The following is a 17,427-nucleotide window of genomic DNA, read 5'->3' on the forward strand; positions in this document are numbered from 1 at the left end:
AGCAGCGCTTCCATCACCCCGAGCACGGGGATGTAGACGCTCGGGCCCAACTCCGGACGATTCACCAAGTTCCCCAGAGGATTCATGTGCACACGACCTAGTCCATTACCCTCTGCCACACGTGTGCAGGCCTTAGAGCAGGAAAGCAACCTGAACTCGGCCTTTAGGATGTAAGTTACTAGGATCCCCCTTTTCACAGATGAGACCCCTAAAGCCCAGGGCACGTCTGCCAGTCGCCCAAAATTACAGAAGTCGATGTCTTCTGCCAGCGAACTCAAAGCATCCGCTATTGCTCCAGCTCCTTCAGGGCCTTTGGGCAGCCTCCCTGTATTTTCCTCGAGAGAAAGAGTTTCCCGGCTGGGATTGGTTTCTCTGACCTGGTGGAGAAAAGACAAACGTGACCTACCCTTTTTGGCTTTTGCTCTCCAAACCAGAAGAAAAAGTTCAGAGAAACATTACAGCTTTGCCTAAGGGAGAAGTATCTTGACACATAGGATAAAAGCACCAACTCCAGAGCTCGAGGGGAACCTATTTCTAAATGGATCACAGACGTGGTTCTAGGGTGTGTGTTTAGGGGAGGAGGGCGGGAGCCTTTGGTGTACTTGGCCACGCAGAGAGATGTCACTTGAAGAAAAACTCACAGCAGAACCTGCTGTGCTGTATATTAAAAAGGCACTGTACTGTACCTAACATCTTCCATACAGATAGAGTCATGAATATACATTTTGTTTATGGAAATTATTTCTTTTCACAGCTTCATATGTGATGCTGGAGGCTGAGCTAATCAACATGGCTAATTTTAGCCTTAGTTGTGAGGGTTTATTTTAGGAAAGGTCATGGTACTGGTGTTACCTATAGCTTATGATGTGAGAAAAGAAAGCATCATAAAGATTAAAAACCAAGCACCTGCTGTACCGCGCCCCTCCCCCCCAAAAAAAGCCTTGTAAACATACTGTTTGGATTTGAGATTTAGTTCCACTTACAGTTGGTGATGTGATCAGTAAAGTGGGCTTGAGCTCTGTTCTGCAGTGGAAACATTTTCTACTGCCAGGGTCTGGGAGATCCGTGAGCTGCCTCTCTGGGCTGGAGAGCGGGAGCCAGGCTTCTATTAAAGCTCTACCTGTAGGCGCTGAGTAAAGGAAGGTGGGAAACGGCCCCTTACAGATGCGAAGGCACTCCGGGACCTGCAGAGGAGCCCCAAGGCGAGGGTGGAGTGAAGTCACGGCCTCTCCCTTGCTACATCCAGGACAGTGAGGGCAGAGGACTTCAAGGGTCTGGGGTCCCACCTTCTCTTTCAAAGGGCTGGGAATTGCTGGTGCCCACCTCTAACTAAGCGCCACCTATTCGCTGGCAGGAGGCAGGTCTGAAAGGTGGGTCACGGCGGGTGATAGAAAGCCGGGTCTGCCACGTTGACGATTTTGTACTCAATTAATTGGCAGTGGGGGAGCCCCTGGAGGAGGGGAGCAGCATGGTGAGTGCGTACTTTAGGCAAGATTTGTTCCAGTGCCTGTACGGTGTGAGAGAGGCCCTAGATGGCAGGTGATCGCAAGGGCTGAGCATTAAACGGTATCCGGACTGTATGTTTCTCCCTCAGAGTATGAGTGTGTTATTTCACTGGGGGCTGTTCGCATTCTTCCCTGGACTGAACATTGGTTCAGAATGTTCCGCAGCAAATATGCGGCTGCACTAAATGTTATGGTGATTGAAAATTCCAGTCATTTTTCATGAGCCCCACAGCAGGCTCTTTGTAATGAAATAGAGATGCGGCTGCCATTTGGAATAGGGAGTAGGGGCCGTAGTATCCATAAAAGGGTGTGAGTCATCGTGGGAAATAATGATCACTGTGCTTAGGGCTCGCCCTCCCCCTCTGACTCCTGAGCTTCAGTGAGCAATCCTAACGCTGCGGTGGGAGCGCGGACACCGTCCGCACTGTATCCAGGCCCAGCCCATGACTCATGCCCAGCTCTGACAGACAGACGGTTGGTGGGTCACAGCGGGGGACAGACGGCTTTCACACGCTGAAAAGGAGAAATAGAGCCCCATGTATGTTGACAAATTGACAAAATGCCTTTTCCAAAACAGCAGAGTTCCAGTTAGTCCTTCTCTTCTAATCATCCAGGGGAAGAGTGGTCCAGAGGTGAGAGACTGTACCTCTGTGAGCTCCCGGGAGGATGGAAGCTGGGCTGTTAGGAATGATGCTGGTCTATGTGCTGGAATTCGGTGTCTCCCTGAAGGGCAGGTTGCCTCTTGCCAAAGAGTGTTTTCTCTGGTTCTGCTGTTGGCCCTTTATGTACAAATGCTGCTTTCACATCTCAGTCATGATGTCAGCTTGGACCTCCCCGTTCCTGGGAGATTCTGGAAGCTTTGCTCAAACTGATGCCTGTTTAGAACTTTCTTCGTAATTGCGGCTCAGGCTTCCCTCTCCCACTATCTCATGTGCGAGGACTGGTGGCCTCCATTTGGCACTGACTGGTTCAGGCAGCAAACCCAGATTTTTGACCTACACCAAGCGCTCGATGGGTTTAGCATCTCCCAGAGCATGCAACCTTCCTCCCTCTCATGGGCTCTGACCCCTCCCACTCTCCTTCCCTACCCTTTTTCTAGCTCTCCTCTTGTCTCTGGCAGGAGGGATCACACTTCCTTCCCCTGAACTCTTATCAGGTATTTTTCAATATCTTTAGAGTTGGTATGAGAACTATTAGGAAAACTAATCTTTTCTCCTGCTAAAGTACTGATAAGGTCATTTATTGAGCACCTACTGTGTGCTGGACACTGCTCAATGGAGCATTTTTAGATTTTGAGCAGGGCCAGTAGACTAGACTTCAAGAGATAAAAAAAATTTAGCTGCCTGATATATGATTGATATCTGATAAATGACTCACTTTTACTGTATGCATAGGTGTGGGCTCTCTTGTGCTCTAAAATTTCTGAGGATTACATGTATAATATCAAAGAATGTGACCTTGCTGGTTTCTGACTACTTTTCTTTAAGCGGTGTTTACATATTGCATTAACATCACTTATCTTTTATAGGATTTTATGTTATAACTATGAGTATTATTATAGCACACGTTTTTGCTTGGGTTTTAGAAGCACTCCTCAGATGGTTACTCTGTTACATGTGCCATTGAAGGAGAGCTCTTTTGAATGTGTGTGTGTGGCGGGGGGGGGGGGGGAGCGGGGGGATAAATCAGGACAGGACAATGGAAGGAGCTGAGCAAGGACGTGGTCTCAGCTGGAGACCAGCCCCATCGCACAGGGAGCTCTGGGCATGAGTGACACCACGGAGTTGGTTCCCCCTTGAGTCAGTCAGTCATTGGCCAGGGCTGCCCAGGGGGAGGTGAGACATAACTTCTTGGAAAAGGTCATTCTTCGATCTGAGAGCAGTTGTCTGGGAAAGGAAGCATCTAGCCTTGTTAACAGTTGTGGGCTAAATTGGGTTACCCTAGAATTTGTCTGTTGAAGCCCTAACCCTCAGTACCGCAGAATGTGACTGTTTGGAGCTAGGGCCTTTACAGGTGTGATCACGTTAAGATGAGGCTGTTAGGGTGGGCCCCAGTCAGTGTGACTGGTGTCCTTATGAGAAGAGACATTAGGTCTCAGAAAGACACCAGGGGCACCAGTGCAGAGAGGGTCAGCCACCTGCAAGCCAAGGAGACGCCAAACCTGTCAGCACCTTGATCGTGGAGCTCTAGCCTCCAGACTATGAGAAAACAGATTTCTGTTGTTCAAGCCACCCGGCCGTGACATTTTGCCATGGCTGCCCTCCTGGCTAACACAGCAGCTGACACTGACAGCAGCTGGAAGACAAGTGAGCCAATTACGTTTGGAGTGAGTCTGGTGAAGAAGATTCGGTGGGACATCAGTGTTCACTACTCGCACTTACAACTGAGAAAACGGTGACCGGAGAAGTGAAGTAGCATCCCCAAGGGCGCGGCCCATAAGCAGCAGAGGCCAGATGTGAACTTGGTCTGACCCTTAATCACCACTCTGCATCACCCCTCCTGGAGGGAGGCAGCCTTCCTTCCTCAGAACCAGCACACTTCACCACTAACTTGGGCTTCGATTTCTGTCATTTTTATCCTAATTTGTCCCCACCTTACACAAGATGAAGCCCCAGGGGGAAACTGAGGCAGCCTAGCATAGGCAATGTCTGCATCTAAGTGCCTTCTGAAGGCATTGTCTTTTAACCCTGTTGTTTTGAAAATATGATAGCATATTAATCAGTTTTTTTTCCTACATATAAGAAGATGATATCTTTATTTAAAATGTTTTTATTGAAAAACGAATTAGGGCCATCTTTTTTGCACCCACAAATGCCATTTGGGGAAAATAAGAAATTCTGAGACCTGCCTTGTCAGTGTAATAAAAACTACTGCCATTCTGAGCACTGTTGCTCCCAATTTGTAATGAGAGAGAGAACATGGTCTTTGGAGAAGCCACATCAAGATCTAATGATAAATTGGTTTGTTCTCATGATACCTGTGTTCAGTCTGGCTCAGTATCATAAACCCATTGACTCTTTCAGAAAACTAGGGAAGGAAGGAAGATTCTTTCCCCCATATGGTGGGTATACCATTTTTAAAGGCATCTTGTGGGTATTGTTAACTTCCTGGGAGAAGGGTCATAAAAGTGTGAGTAAAGAACTTTCCAGAACACTCGGTGAGAGGTGGAGGAGCAGTGGCTACCTGAGCTGCACACAGCAATGCGCTCTTTCCAGCTCCTCCACACTTGAATCGGCCCGCTCACCGGCTGTTAAAAATGGTGAAAGAAACCACTTACTATGTTGTTTTGGGCGTCAAACCCAATGCCACCCAGGAAGAATTGAAAAAGGCTTATAGGATGCTGGCCTTGAAGTACCACCTGATAAGAATCCAAATGAAGAAGAGAAGTTTACACAGATTTCTCAAGCTTCTGAAGTGCTCTCTGATGCAGAGAAAAGGGAATTATATGACAAAGGGGGAGAACAAGCAGTTAAGGAAGGTGGAGCAGGTGGTGGTTTGGGTCCCCCCAGGGACATCTTTTATATGTTTTTTGTAGGAGAGGAGGGATGCAGAGAGAAAGGAGAGGTAAAAACGTTGTGCATCAGCTCTCTGTAACCTTAGAAGACTTATATAATGTCTTAAACAAGAAAACTAGCTCTGCAAAATAATGTGATTTGTGACAAATGTGAAGGCTGATGTGATAAGAAAGGAACAGTAGAGTGCTGTCCCAATTGCCCAGGTACTGGAATGCAAACAAGAATTCATCAGATAGAACCTGGAATGGTTCAGCACATTCAGTCTGTGTGCATGGAGTGCCAGGGCCCTGGGGAACGGATCAGCCCTAAAGATAGATTTAAAAGCTGCAACAGAAGGAAGATAGTTTGAGAGAAGATTCTAGAAGTTCATATTGATAAAGACATGAAAGGTGGCCAGAAGATAACATTTCCTGGTGAAGGAGACCAGGAACCAGGACTGGAGCCAGGAGATATTATTATTGTTTTAGATAAGAAGGACCATGCTGTTTCACTTGATGAGACCTTTTCATGTGTATGGCCATAAAGCTGGTTGAAGCATTGTGTGGCTTCCAAAAGCCCATAGCTACTCTTGACAACTGCACCATAGTCATCACCTCTCATCCAGGTCAGATTGTCAAGCATGGAGATACCAAGTGTGTATTAAATGAAGGCATGCCAATTTATCGTAGACCAGATGAAAAGGGTCGCCTACTCATGGAATTTAAGGTAAACTTTCCTGAGAATGGCTTTCTCTCTCCTGATAAACTCTCTTTGCTGGAAAAACTCCTACCTAAAAGGAAGGAAGTAGAAAAGACTGAAATGGACCAGGTAGAACTGGTGGACTTTGATCCAAATCAAGAAAGACGGCGCCATTACAATGAAGAAGCATATGAGGGTGATGAACATCATCCTAGGGGTGGTGTTCAGTGTCAGACCTCTTAGTGGGGCCAGTGAATAACACTCACTGCTGGCATTTTATATACAGTAATGAATGAGCGAAGGACTGTAATCATAATAATCTCACTATTTGCTATTGTTTTTGTTTGAATATTCAATATAGTAGTGTTTTAAAAGTTAAATGAAGAATACACTCAAATATAAAAGCTCTGACTTTGCCCTGTATGTATGATGACTTAAGTGTGCAAGGTAAGTTTAATACCTGTAAAAAAGTTTCCCCTGGCATTTGCTAGGTCATACTTTGTAATTAATTTTAGCTATGTAATTAATTTAGCTTAGATTGAAATGCTAGATATATGTATTGACTTTGGTGTGTGACCCTTAATTGTTAAACTATGAAGTTAAAATTCTGTATTTAACTGGAAGTCAGACAAAGAACTTAATTTGTAGAGAAGGGTTAGTGTGTATAGTTGTATTAAGCGGGATTCACTGTGATGCCTCTACATTTATTCTATTGCCTCAACTGTTACTTGAAGGTGACATGCCATATAACTGTGGTATCAGCGATAGAAATGATACCTTTCCAAAGAAGGGGTTTATCATAATAAGCTGCTTGTTGAGGGCTTGCACTTGTAGAATTGCATTCCCTTCTGTGGTGCCACATCTTTTAAAAATATATATATAACTATACAATATCAGTCTTTGGTTACATTTTCCCCTCTTCTCTTTGGACCATAAGCCTTAGAGTAGTGACTTCTGGAGCAGGCTAACTTAGAAGTTGAGTGATGAGACCTTTACATGGAGAAGTAATTTGCATGTATGAGATAGGAAGGTGTTTTTTAGGTATGTTACAGGCTTACTTTAAACCACTTAACTGATGCTCCAAAGTAATTGTAATTTAATGGTGGTAGTATAGCAGATTATGAATAGTTTTAATGGTATGTTTAAAAGTCATATGTTCATGAGCTTAAATCTGGATATCAGAATTTAAGCAATTCTTGAAATGTATGAATATCTCCTTAATACACTGATTACAAAGTAAAAAAAAAAAAAAAAGTGTGTGTGAGTGAGTCCATTGGGTTTCCCAAATCACAAGTCACTTGGCCACCGAGCTCAGCAAACATTAATTAATTCTGACACTGTCATTAGCTATGCAAGGAGGGCAGGGCGATCGTGCAGCCAGAGCAGAGTCTGGGGCCTGGACGGAGCCACAGTCTAACAGTGAGTGTCATCCCCTCTGGGTCATCCGAGTCCTCGAACTTGGCAGGCTTGTGGGATAGAGCTGGCAACGTGAGTATAAAGAAGACCTTTTTGCTGTTCAAAGCTATGACTCCATCTGAAATATAAATTCACAGTACATGGGAAAGAGGGAAGGGAGCGGACTCTTAGGGAGAAAAATTTCTATCTCCACCTCCTCCTTTCTCTTACCCCCCCGCCCCCGCCCAAAAAAAAAGAGATTAGGAAATTCTTTACCTACCATACTATGTGCTACTTTGAAAGTCCTATCTCTTAGAGACTTAGGCATTCACTGATTCAGTAAGAATGCGTGTCTGCTTTGAGCCACGGGGTGGAGACACCATGGTAAACAGATGGGCCTGGCTCCTGCCCTCCAGGAGCTTGCTCCCTACTGGGCGTGCGGTAGAAACTGCTTTCATTTGAGCAGATATTAGGTGCCAGTCATTGTACTAAATCAGTGGTCGGCAAACCGTGGCTCGCGAGCCACATGCGGCTCTTTGGCCCCTTGGGTGTGGCTCTTCCACAAAATACCACGGCTTGGACGAGTCTATTTTGAAAAAGTGGCATTAGAAGAAGTTTAAGTTTAAAAAATTTGGCTCTCAAAAGAAATTTCAATCGTTGTACTGTTGATATTTGGCTCTGTTGACTAATGAGTTTGCCGACCACTGTCCTAAATTATTGGCTCTCAGACTCCAGTGTGCGTCAGGATCCCTGGAGGGCTTGTTAGAACACAGACTGCGGGGCCCTCGCCCAGTTCTGATTCACTGGGTCTGGGGGGCCTGAGAACCTGCACTTCTCATAGGATTCCAGGCGATGCTGTTGCTGCTCTGGGGACCACCCTTTGAGAACCATTCTGCTAAAGTCTTTGCATGCATTTGCTCAAGGTGTGGGTACCCAGGCTGAGATCTTCCTTTTATATAATGAAATTCCTTTAAAGGAAACTTGGTTTTGCCTTTAGGCAAAGTTATTGTCTCATTCTTCTCTTTTTTTAAAAAAAATTTAATGCATTTCCTGATCATTAAAAAGGTTTAAAGAGCTAATGCAATCATGAATAAATACTGGGGAATTTTTCATTAAGCAATTGCACTAGCATGGCATTTTTCCCCTGAAGGTCCTATAAGACAGAGCAGTGGTTCTCAGAGTGTGTGCCATGCTAGCAGCATCGTTAGGAATGTGGAATCTCGGGCCCCACCCCAGACTTAGCGGTCTGAAACCCTGGGCGTGGGGCCAGGCGCCTGTGTCTAACAAGCCCTGCAGGTGGCACGCTCCAGTTGGAGCACGTCGGAGGTGGAGGGTAGTGACAGCTGGGCTGAGCCTGAGTGAGGGCCCCTGGTGTTCAGTAGGCCCCACTCTCTGCAGACAGTTCAAGTTCAGTTTTTGTATCTCATAAATCGAAAGTCTATCCCTTGTTCAACGTCTTTCAGAGTTAAGGGGAAGGCAATCACGACTTTTGTCTGTGACCTGGTTTTACGAGCAAAGGGGAAAATTTCTAGCTGATCATAACACAGCACTAATTGGGTGGGGAAGAGATAAGGGTTAGGTGATTTGCATTCTAGTCTTGTGTCCATCATGCATGCAGCTGTGTGACATTGGTTCCTTCTGAGCCTCACTTTCACTCTCTGGAAAATGAGATTAAAATGTTGTCCTGGTCTAACGTGAGTAATTATTGCAATGATCAAATGGAACAATGAGTATGAATATGCTTTTACAAACTGTAAAGTGTTGTAACTTTGGGATACGGACTCAAAGCTTTGTTTTTCCCCAACAGTAAAATGGAAATAGTCCTCTATAACTCCACCGAGACTGTGAGTGGTTGAGACAACCAATGACACAAATCTCATATAAATAAAGTTATTTCTATTTTTGTCTAACATACAAAGGTTGTAAGATGAAGAGATATTATAGAGTCTTGTATGTGTTATTGTTGTGCTTCTGTAGTATCTGATGGTACTTTTAATTGAACTAGTCACATCCTAGAACAGTGGTTTTCAAAGTGGGGCCCTCGGAGCAGCAGCACGAGCATCTCCTGGGAAATTGTTAGAAATGCACATTTTCAGGCCTCACCCCAGACCCACTGAATCAGCAACTCTGGGTTTTAACAAGCCCTGTAGTTGCTCCCGACGCTCACTTACGTCTTACAGGAAGGAATTGATTTGGGTCTTAATTGAAAGGTGACAGAACCGCCTTTTCCCAGAACAGGGTGATTGCTTCTCTTTGTCTCCAGCATGGCAGCCAGTATTGGGTTACTTCATCAGCGCACCCCGTCACTGCCCGCCCAGTGGAGATGGGAATGCCGCTCAGTGCGTGTTACAGGCTGACTTCAGGGGGCGAGGAAATTAAAGCTATTTATCACAGACCACTTTCCCCTCAGTGACAGGGGAAATGAGCCTTAGCCTAAGAAGGCTTCGCACGGGCCCACGGACAGAGAGCACACGGCGTGGTGAACGGAGTTAGGGCACACTTCCATTTCTTTTGACTCTTCCCTTTGAAAGTGAACCCTGTTCTGAGCTGCACCAAGTTAATGGTGCTTAAGAAAAACTGGGGCTGGATTCCTCCCAGTCCGTTGCATGACTTAGGCATATGTGGTAGAATGGCACTTTCTCCCTGGCCTGTCTTTCCTTCCTCTCTCTCCTTCCAGGGAGGGGACCCTTGGGGAGTGAGGGACAGGGACTAAGACATGCACAAGGAGCCATGTGAGCAGGAGGAAGGTTGGTGTGTGTGGCATGCTGCGTGATCTGGCCCACGGCCAGCTCTGTGAAGGGTCTGCTGGAGCACAGCCACATGCGTTTGTCTGTGCATCGTCTGTGTCTCCTTTCAGGCGGCAGAGCTGGGTGGTTATGGCAGTGACTGTATAACCTGCAAACCTAACATTTTGATGACCCAACCCTTTACAGAACCAGTTTGTTAACCCCGGTTGTAGAGGTTCCCGCTGAGCACCTGGAGGGAGCCCGGGGGAGCCAATGGACAGGAAGGACAAAGGGAGAACAGAGGTGGAGTGCCCGGGTCCGTCTGGAGCCAGCAGAAGGGAGGCCAGAGAAAGGCGGTGTTCCTTATCGCCTGTTTGAGTTGGGTGTGGATTTTGAGAAGTGATTCTGTTTAAAATGTATTTAAAAATTTTAACTCAATATATGCTCATGATTATCAAATATTTATGTTTCTTCCCGGGGTGGAAGAAATATTAGACACGTGCAGGGTTTTATGTTAAATCTTGGTGAGTAGCATTTATTACTAAGGTGCAGAGTGCTGTGCATTCATTATACTCTTTAATCTTCACAACAACTCTATGAAATGGGTACTATCATCCCCATTTTATAGATGAGAAAACTGAAGTGCAGAAAGTTTAAATAATGCCTAATGTTTTGAAGCTGATGGTAGAGGCTTGATTTAAATGCAGGTTTTTGTGTGTATGTGTGTTTTTATGCCAAAGCCAGCGTTATAAATTAGTGTTTTTCAAAATGTGGAGAAATCAGTTTAGCAAGTTGCAATTGTGATTTAAAAACAAACTGAATACAATGCAAAATACCAGAGTGTGTCAGATATAGTGTAAATCTTGATACATGAAACTTTGTTTCAATCATAAAAATATTTATATACAATACACAAATATAGGCACATTTCTATGTATAAATATTTCTTACTGTATCATAGTCAAGTTTGAAAGCAGATATTCCTGCCCGAAGTTGGTGAGGGGGGAATGAATAGAGAGAAAGAAGGAGAGCAAGAGGGAGAAAATATGAATGAGTATTTGTCCAAAAGACAGACTGAGTGGGTGGGCGAGGAAGTGGGAGAGAGAGAATGGATGACTCTCTGAAAGTGACAGAAATTCCAGGAGAGTGGGAGGGGGAGGAAGAGAGGTAGGAAGTCATATGGTTTTGTCCGCCATTCCATTCCGCGAACATATGTCCCTACTTGAGGTAAAAGCTGGGACCTGAAGCGGCCCCTGGGTAGATTTAAATTTTCATATATTTCCCTTGCCGTGACCTACTTGTGGTTGTGAGTGTGAGTCAAATAAAGAATGTTGTGAAACATTGCCCCCCGTACAAACCATCTATTTCATCTGGTGCTTAACTGAAACTCAGTGATCTGAAGGGAAAACGGTCTGTGTCTGAGTTACTGGGAGAAATGAGATTCGCGACACGCCCCTTCCCAAGGAACTGGCAAAGGCAGTGTTGAATATATGTAATTTTTATCTTTTGAGACAACGAGTTTTGACTCCTCAGCACTGCCTCTTAGGTTTTATGGGAAACCGCCGATAGCAAAGCTTTCAACAGATTTCATTGTCAGGGAATTCTACAGTCACTAGTATTTTACTTTCAAAGGAATATGGAATCAGTTCACTTAAAGTCCGTTTTTACAGATGTGGAAATTAAGTGAACATTTGTGTAAAGTGTTCCTCTTTCAGATGCTTTCATAAGAATCCTATTATTGAATCTTCATAGCTACCCTGCTGAGCATCCTTATGTCAGTTTTCCCGGGGAAATCTGAGCTCAGCAAGTTCAAATCCCTTGTCCAGGTTCTCCTCTAAGAGGGGGTACAGCTAGATTCAAACCTTGATTCTCTGGTCCCTAATTCCATATTTTCCCCATTAGACAAAAATTGGCAACAATAGGATGAAAAGCCGTGCTGGGTGTTTAAATTTAGAAGAAGAATTTATTTACAAGGCCCACAGTTTTATTGTGCTAAGGTGTCATTGTGTCATTTCCTCCCATCTCCAGGGATATTTCTCCATTTCTAGGCCCCCATTAACCAAGTGGAGCTGACAGCATCACTGTGGTTTTTTGTGATCCATTCTTGGTCTTACTTGGCTGAAGACCATGATAAACACCAGCTGCATTCTTAGCTAATAATCATATTACATCAAATAACGTGGGTAGCCACGTCTTGGCTTCAGCTTAGTAGGTGATCTTTTCTTCTTCTTTTCTTTTCATTTTGTTTTTAAATAAGTGGCCTGAATGCGTCTGAGTAAGTAGAGCCCTGGAGCAAACTTCATCTCAAAGCCTTCACAGCTTGTTAGAAAAAAATTCAGAACTTTTTCCTCAGCTGGCCACATGCCATTGCTCTATACCCCATCCATCTTGCGTGGTCTCACCACCAATATTTTCTTTAAAAAAGAAATTCCCAGGACGCGTGCTGGCCTAGTTCCACTACAACTGCCTCTGTAAAACTTCATGTGAGTGAGTAATTGGGTCCTGCAGCCAAGCGCCTATCCCGCTCCTGCCCCTGAGTCCCCTCATTTGTAATAAGATCTTGGCCCAAAGATGTTAGAGGAGATCGTTTCTTCTTGTTTATTGGTTTTATTCCTGCGTCTTAAAAATGTGCTGCAAACACAGTCACTTCTCCCTTCCCCTACTTGCTGAGTATTTATTACTTTCAACCAGTTCCTTTCAGAAGCTAATATTCAGCTCTACACTCCAGGGGAGCTCTGTCAGTACAAACAAAATATAGATCTCTCGGGGAAACTCCGGGGATCCGAGCCTCATTATAATTGTAATGACTGGTGGGACGTGATCTTTGTTTATTCTTTGTCTCAGGGATCCCGGAAGACCCGCGTGTAGCTGAGGAGTATTACGCTGACACGTTTGACTCCTGTTCTGAAGAGAGTGAGGAGGAGGAAGAAGGAACAGTGTTGGCAGGACTGGAGGCCAAGGTCAGGGACCAGGGACCCCAGCCTGATTGCAGAGGAAACCAACAGGTACGGGCGGCTGCCCCCAAAAGAGGTGGACTGTCTGGGCTGTGCCTCCCCGAGACAATGAAGGAAGTCTTGATTCCTTGAAGTGGGAGAGGGGGGACCAGGGTTTATTGTAAAGGCTGCCTGTGATGAGTCTTGGTTTCCAAGGTCCAGGGGCAGGCAGGGCCCCCTGGAATTCCGAAGAATCTGGTCTGGGCCATGTTGATGAGGGGAGGGCTGGAGTAGCCAGTACTTATTAGGGAGTAGGGCGGGAGAAACACACTGAGGAGCACCCCCTATACAGCTTTAAACAAACAATGCAGAGGTCTCATTAGCAGGGAAAAGGGGTTTTGAAAATATACTTGCCTTCCTGGTAATCAGATTTGTGAGTCACGTCTCGATGCACCAATTAGTTCTGGGGATGTGGCCCAGAGATCTTCACTTAGGGGTCATCTTCCTGGTTAGTGTTCGCCTCTGAGGGCCCATTCTGACATGCAGCACCGAGGCCTCTGAGTAAATGCCCTTCCCATAGGTCTCCTTAACGATAGCAAGACTAAGCCTCATGTGGGCCATAGGCCACGAAACAGCCCTGGCGTGTGATTTCTCTGTGCTGTGTCTGCAGGAGAGGGAAGAGCAGGAGGTGAGTGAGGAGAAAGCACGTGACCTTGGGCAATTTATGCTCAGATACTTCATTTTCTTCTTAGGCCATGATTAGTAACCTTTCCAGCCCTGAACTTCCTAAGGTACAGAAGCTTTTTACTGACTGGGAACCATCAAGATAGTAAAATAAAGGTCAATCAATGGGCACCTGTGTCCATAAGCACATAATTCAGGATGGTGGTTGCTGGAGTGGAGAGAAGGTTTACATAAGCCATTCAACCATTTAATGAAGACTAAATAATCCTATATAATAAATAGGTGATATGCAAATTGACCCTCACACCATTGCACAAGATGGCTGCCCCCATGTGATCAAAGATGGTTGCCACAAGATGGCTGGCAGGGGAGGGCAGTTGGGGGCGATTGGCCCGGCAGGGGAGCAGTTAGGCGTCCATCAGGCTGGCAGGGGAGTGGTTAGGGGGTGATCAGGCTGACAGGCAGGCGAATGGTTGGGAGCCAGCAGTCCCGGATTGTGAGAGGGATGTCCGACTGCTGGTTTGGATCGAGCCTAAACCGGCAGTCAGACATCCCCTGAGGGGTCCCAGATTGGAGAGGGTGCAGGCTGGGCTGAGGGACAACCCCTGCACCCAGTGCACAAATTTTGTGCACCAGGCCTCTAGTATATAATAATATTCAATAAATAAAACAAACAAGAAATGTTCTCAGGTTCTTGTATAAGAAAAGGAGAGAGGCAGGGAGATAGGAACTAGCACAGCATGGCTATGAGGCTGAGCAGAGAAAGGGATGAGAGAAAAGGGAGAAGGAAGAGGAAAAGAAAGGACAAGAGAGAGAAATTAAGAGACAGACACATGAAGAGAAAAACAAATAAATGAGGAAAATACAGAGTCAAGTGGGGCTATTCAGAATGACAGAATAAAATCACTTGCCTTATTCCGTTTCTGCATTTTTTCCAATGGACTCTGGTGAACAACAGCACCTCCTACCACATATTACAGTGCAGTTTCCATTTGCTTCTGTGCCACTGTCCAAAACAACTGAGACAAATGTCACTACCGTATTACAGAACCATTGTTCTGTGCCTGTGGTGGCAAAACTCATGATATGTAACATATGTACTCAATTTTTGCCGAAAGCATCAAGGGGTAAAATTTTAGTTATTAATCTTACTACTTAAAATTTTTTTTAAATAAAATAAAACTGGCTCAGAAAACCACACGAATAAAATATATGGCAAACACCACCACAGTCTAGAAGTAGCGCCTTGCTAGCCACTCTGGAAGTCCCATCTTTGGCATTCTTGTTGGAAATCAAACTGCCTGTACGAGTCTAGCCTTTGTCCCTGGCAGGTTATGTGACCATATGCAAGTTACTAAACTTCACTGTGCCTCAGTGTTCTAATCTGTAAAATGGGAGAATAATGGTTCCAACTTCACAGAGTAGTTTTGAGGATTAAATGGAATAATCAATGTCATGTACTTAGAATAGTCTCCAGAATTTGCTGTTATGATGATGAAGTTATCCAACCATCTTATGGCCTTTTTATGATACTGCCAAAATTCTTTCACGTTAAAGTGAGATTTTACAACAGTAGTATAAGAAATAACCCTTCTTATTTCTTAGGGCCAGAGATAAATATAGGGCAGCAATGTTGCTTTCTGGGCTGTGCATCTGTCACATGTGATGTGATAGACCGTGGTTGATTTTAAATAAGTTTGCTGGGATGAGATGCTAAGCTCTCTCACATCCATGATGGTATTTTGTCTCACAAAATCCTGTTGGGTCATTGTTCTGATCCCTTTTTCCAGAAGAGGACACTGAATTCCTGAGAGAAGTAACTTGTCCAGGGCCACACAGCGAGGGAAGGGTCAGAGCCATGCTTCAGGCCCAGACCTGGCACGTTCCTAACGCAGTGCTTTTTCTAGTACAGAAGGTATATCCCCCTAGAGTGGAAATCACAATAAAGTTGTATTAGAGGCAGGTAATTACAACCCCATTTGTTTTTCCTCATAATTAGATTAATTTCCCCCTCCTCAAAGGTGTTGGCTGTGAGCTGGTGATGGGGTCGACCCTGGCTTTTTTAGGTTATTTTATTAGCAACACACAAATTACAGTTACAGAACTGTGCCGAGACCCAGTCGCTGTTGGCTGTTGGCTTGGTGAATTGAGTGAAACCTGTGGCCATCTCTGGGGTTCACCTCTTCTCTGCTCTCCTCTGTTTTGCCCTTCACCCCTGAGTGTGCCAGGGTCCACTTAGGTCAAACATGTCAAAATCATGGCCCGCGGGCCACATGCCTCATTTATTTGGCCTGTGTTACCCTTTGAGTTTGACATGCTTGACTTAGAGCCACACTTGTGGCTCTTAGGTGAGTATTCAGTTCAAAGGGATTCCCTTTTCTTCAGATGGGCCAAAAGTCTCACAGTTTTTATTTCGATGGCAGAAGAGTCTTCTAAAAGGAAAACAGCTGTGGGCTTTGCTGGGATTGATTGCTGGTCCCTTGTGACCATCTTTTCAGCAGCACTGTCTCCAAAACAGTTTTATTAAGTAGCTAATTGCTGGTGATTGTCAGCTGCTTCTTTGCTGCAATCAGTAGAACGTCAATAAGGCCTCTATCCCGGCCATTGTCATAATGCTGGTAGCTTTTCTGTGAGGTCTGTGGTCACTGAATTGGAACCAGCCTCTGAGATCTCAGGGGAATCAGTGTGTGGCTGTCATCATAACGGTTCCCAGCGGTTTTCATGGGACCTGTCACTGTCAGGGTTTCGTGTGCTCTCATGGACATGTGTTAGGGCAGCAGACTGTTGGGTAGACCCTCCCGTCTTCCCCTTACTGCCTTGATCATCATTTCCCCTCCCACGTGCGCCAGCAGTCTCCATTCCAGCTGGACCGTAATGACCTGCCACAGAACTCCCTCAGGAAAGGCTGCTTAGTGAGTGTGGCCTTGACCGATGCTTGCCTTCAGGCTCTTAAGACCAGGATGTTTGTTCTTGCTGAGATAAAGCGCTGCAGAGGCCCGTTTTCCCAGCTAATGCTGAAGTTTTCAATATGTTTCCCCCACACCCTCCAGGGGTATTGAAATTCTCTGCAGTGAAGCATTAGGAAAAGCAGGAATGACCTGTGAGGACTGGTGCCACAGAGCAGAGAAATGGATGCGGTCCAGGCAAGGCCCACACTGCCCAGGACGCGGCTCAGGTCGTCAGGAGAGTAGGTGCTGCTAAGCGTGTCCTCTGGGGGTGGGGTCATCAGTTCAATCGAATTGCAATATAACAATAACGGCTCACATTTCTGGAGCCTTCATTCTATGCCCCGTACTTTACATGCGGTGTCCGTTCAGATCCTCTGGGAAGCCGATAACAAGACAGAATTAGAAACAAGAGAAATGCCTGTGAGGTAGGCTAGAGACCTCAAGCCCCAATGCCAGTCTGTGTATTTGAGGACAAGGATGGAAGGGAAGGAAGGATTGGATGAGGCCTCTGCCTGGGGTGTGATTCTGAAAATGTGTCCCGGTTCCATAGCAAGTAGAGAAGTCCTCACCCGCCAGGAACGTCCTGGCTCTGTCATTCCCACCGTGCTGACACTGGCCGGGAGCCGCTGGGGAGGAGTGTGGCCTTGGCGTGGACACTGCATTGGATCCTAAGACGCCTGGGAGGAGTGTGGCCTTGGTGTGGACACTGCATTGGATCCTAAGACGCAGCAGCTGGCGGCCGTCAGCCCACTGCGCAGCGTGCAGCAGGCTCCCTCTTGAAGATAGCTATCTAAGCAGCACACCTCGTGGCTGCCACAGCCGCATCACTTCATTTAATTCTTGAACAACCTTTGGATGGGTCTCGAGCAGCATCAAACGAGACTCTGGCTGGAATTCAAATAAGACAGAGGGTGATGGTGAGGCAGAAGGGGAGGGTGGAGAAAGGAGGAGACCATGAGGTAGGGACTTCAGGCAATTAATTGGGCCTGACATTTCAATCAAGAAGTGAGTGCCCGAGTTGAGAGCGTTTCATGTTTAAAACA

At 45.7% G+C, this 17,427-nt stretch overlaps 1 protein-coding gene and 1 pseudogene across 5 annotated transcripts in view; both read left to right on the forward strand.

Moving 5' to 3' along the window:
• NEK11 (NIMA related kinase 11) overlaps positions 1–17,427 on the forward strand; it is a 385,217-nt gene that overhangs the window by 106,342 nt on the left and 261,448 nt on the right. For all 4 annotated transcript variants that reach the window (XM_079795662.1, XM_079795661.1, XM_079795663.1 and 1 more), the window contains one exon: positions 12,664–12,824. In XM_079795662.1, coding sequence (XP_079651788.1) covers positions 12,664–12,824 — 161 coding nt within the window. The remainder of the gene's footprint in view (positions 1–12,663; positions 12,825–17,427) is intronic.
• Positions 4,524–5,964, forward strand: LOC307113758 (dnaJ homolog subfamily A member 1-like; annotated as a pseudogene). Its single transcript has one exon. The product of its transcript is annotated as a dnaJ homolog subfamily A member 1-like (transcript).

Source organism: Cnephaeus nilssonii (genome assembly GCF_951640355.1).
Source record: "Cnephaeus nilssonii genome assembly, chromosome: 17".
NCBI classification, from domain to species: Eukaryota; Metazoa; Chordata; class Mammalia; order Chiroptera; family Vespertilionidae; genus Cnephaeus; species Cnephaeus nilssonii.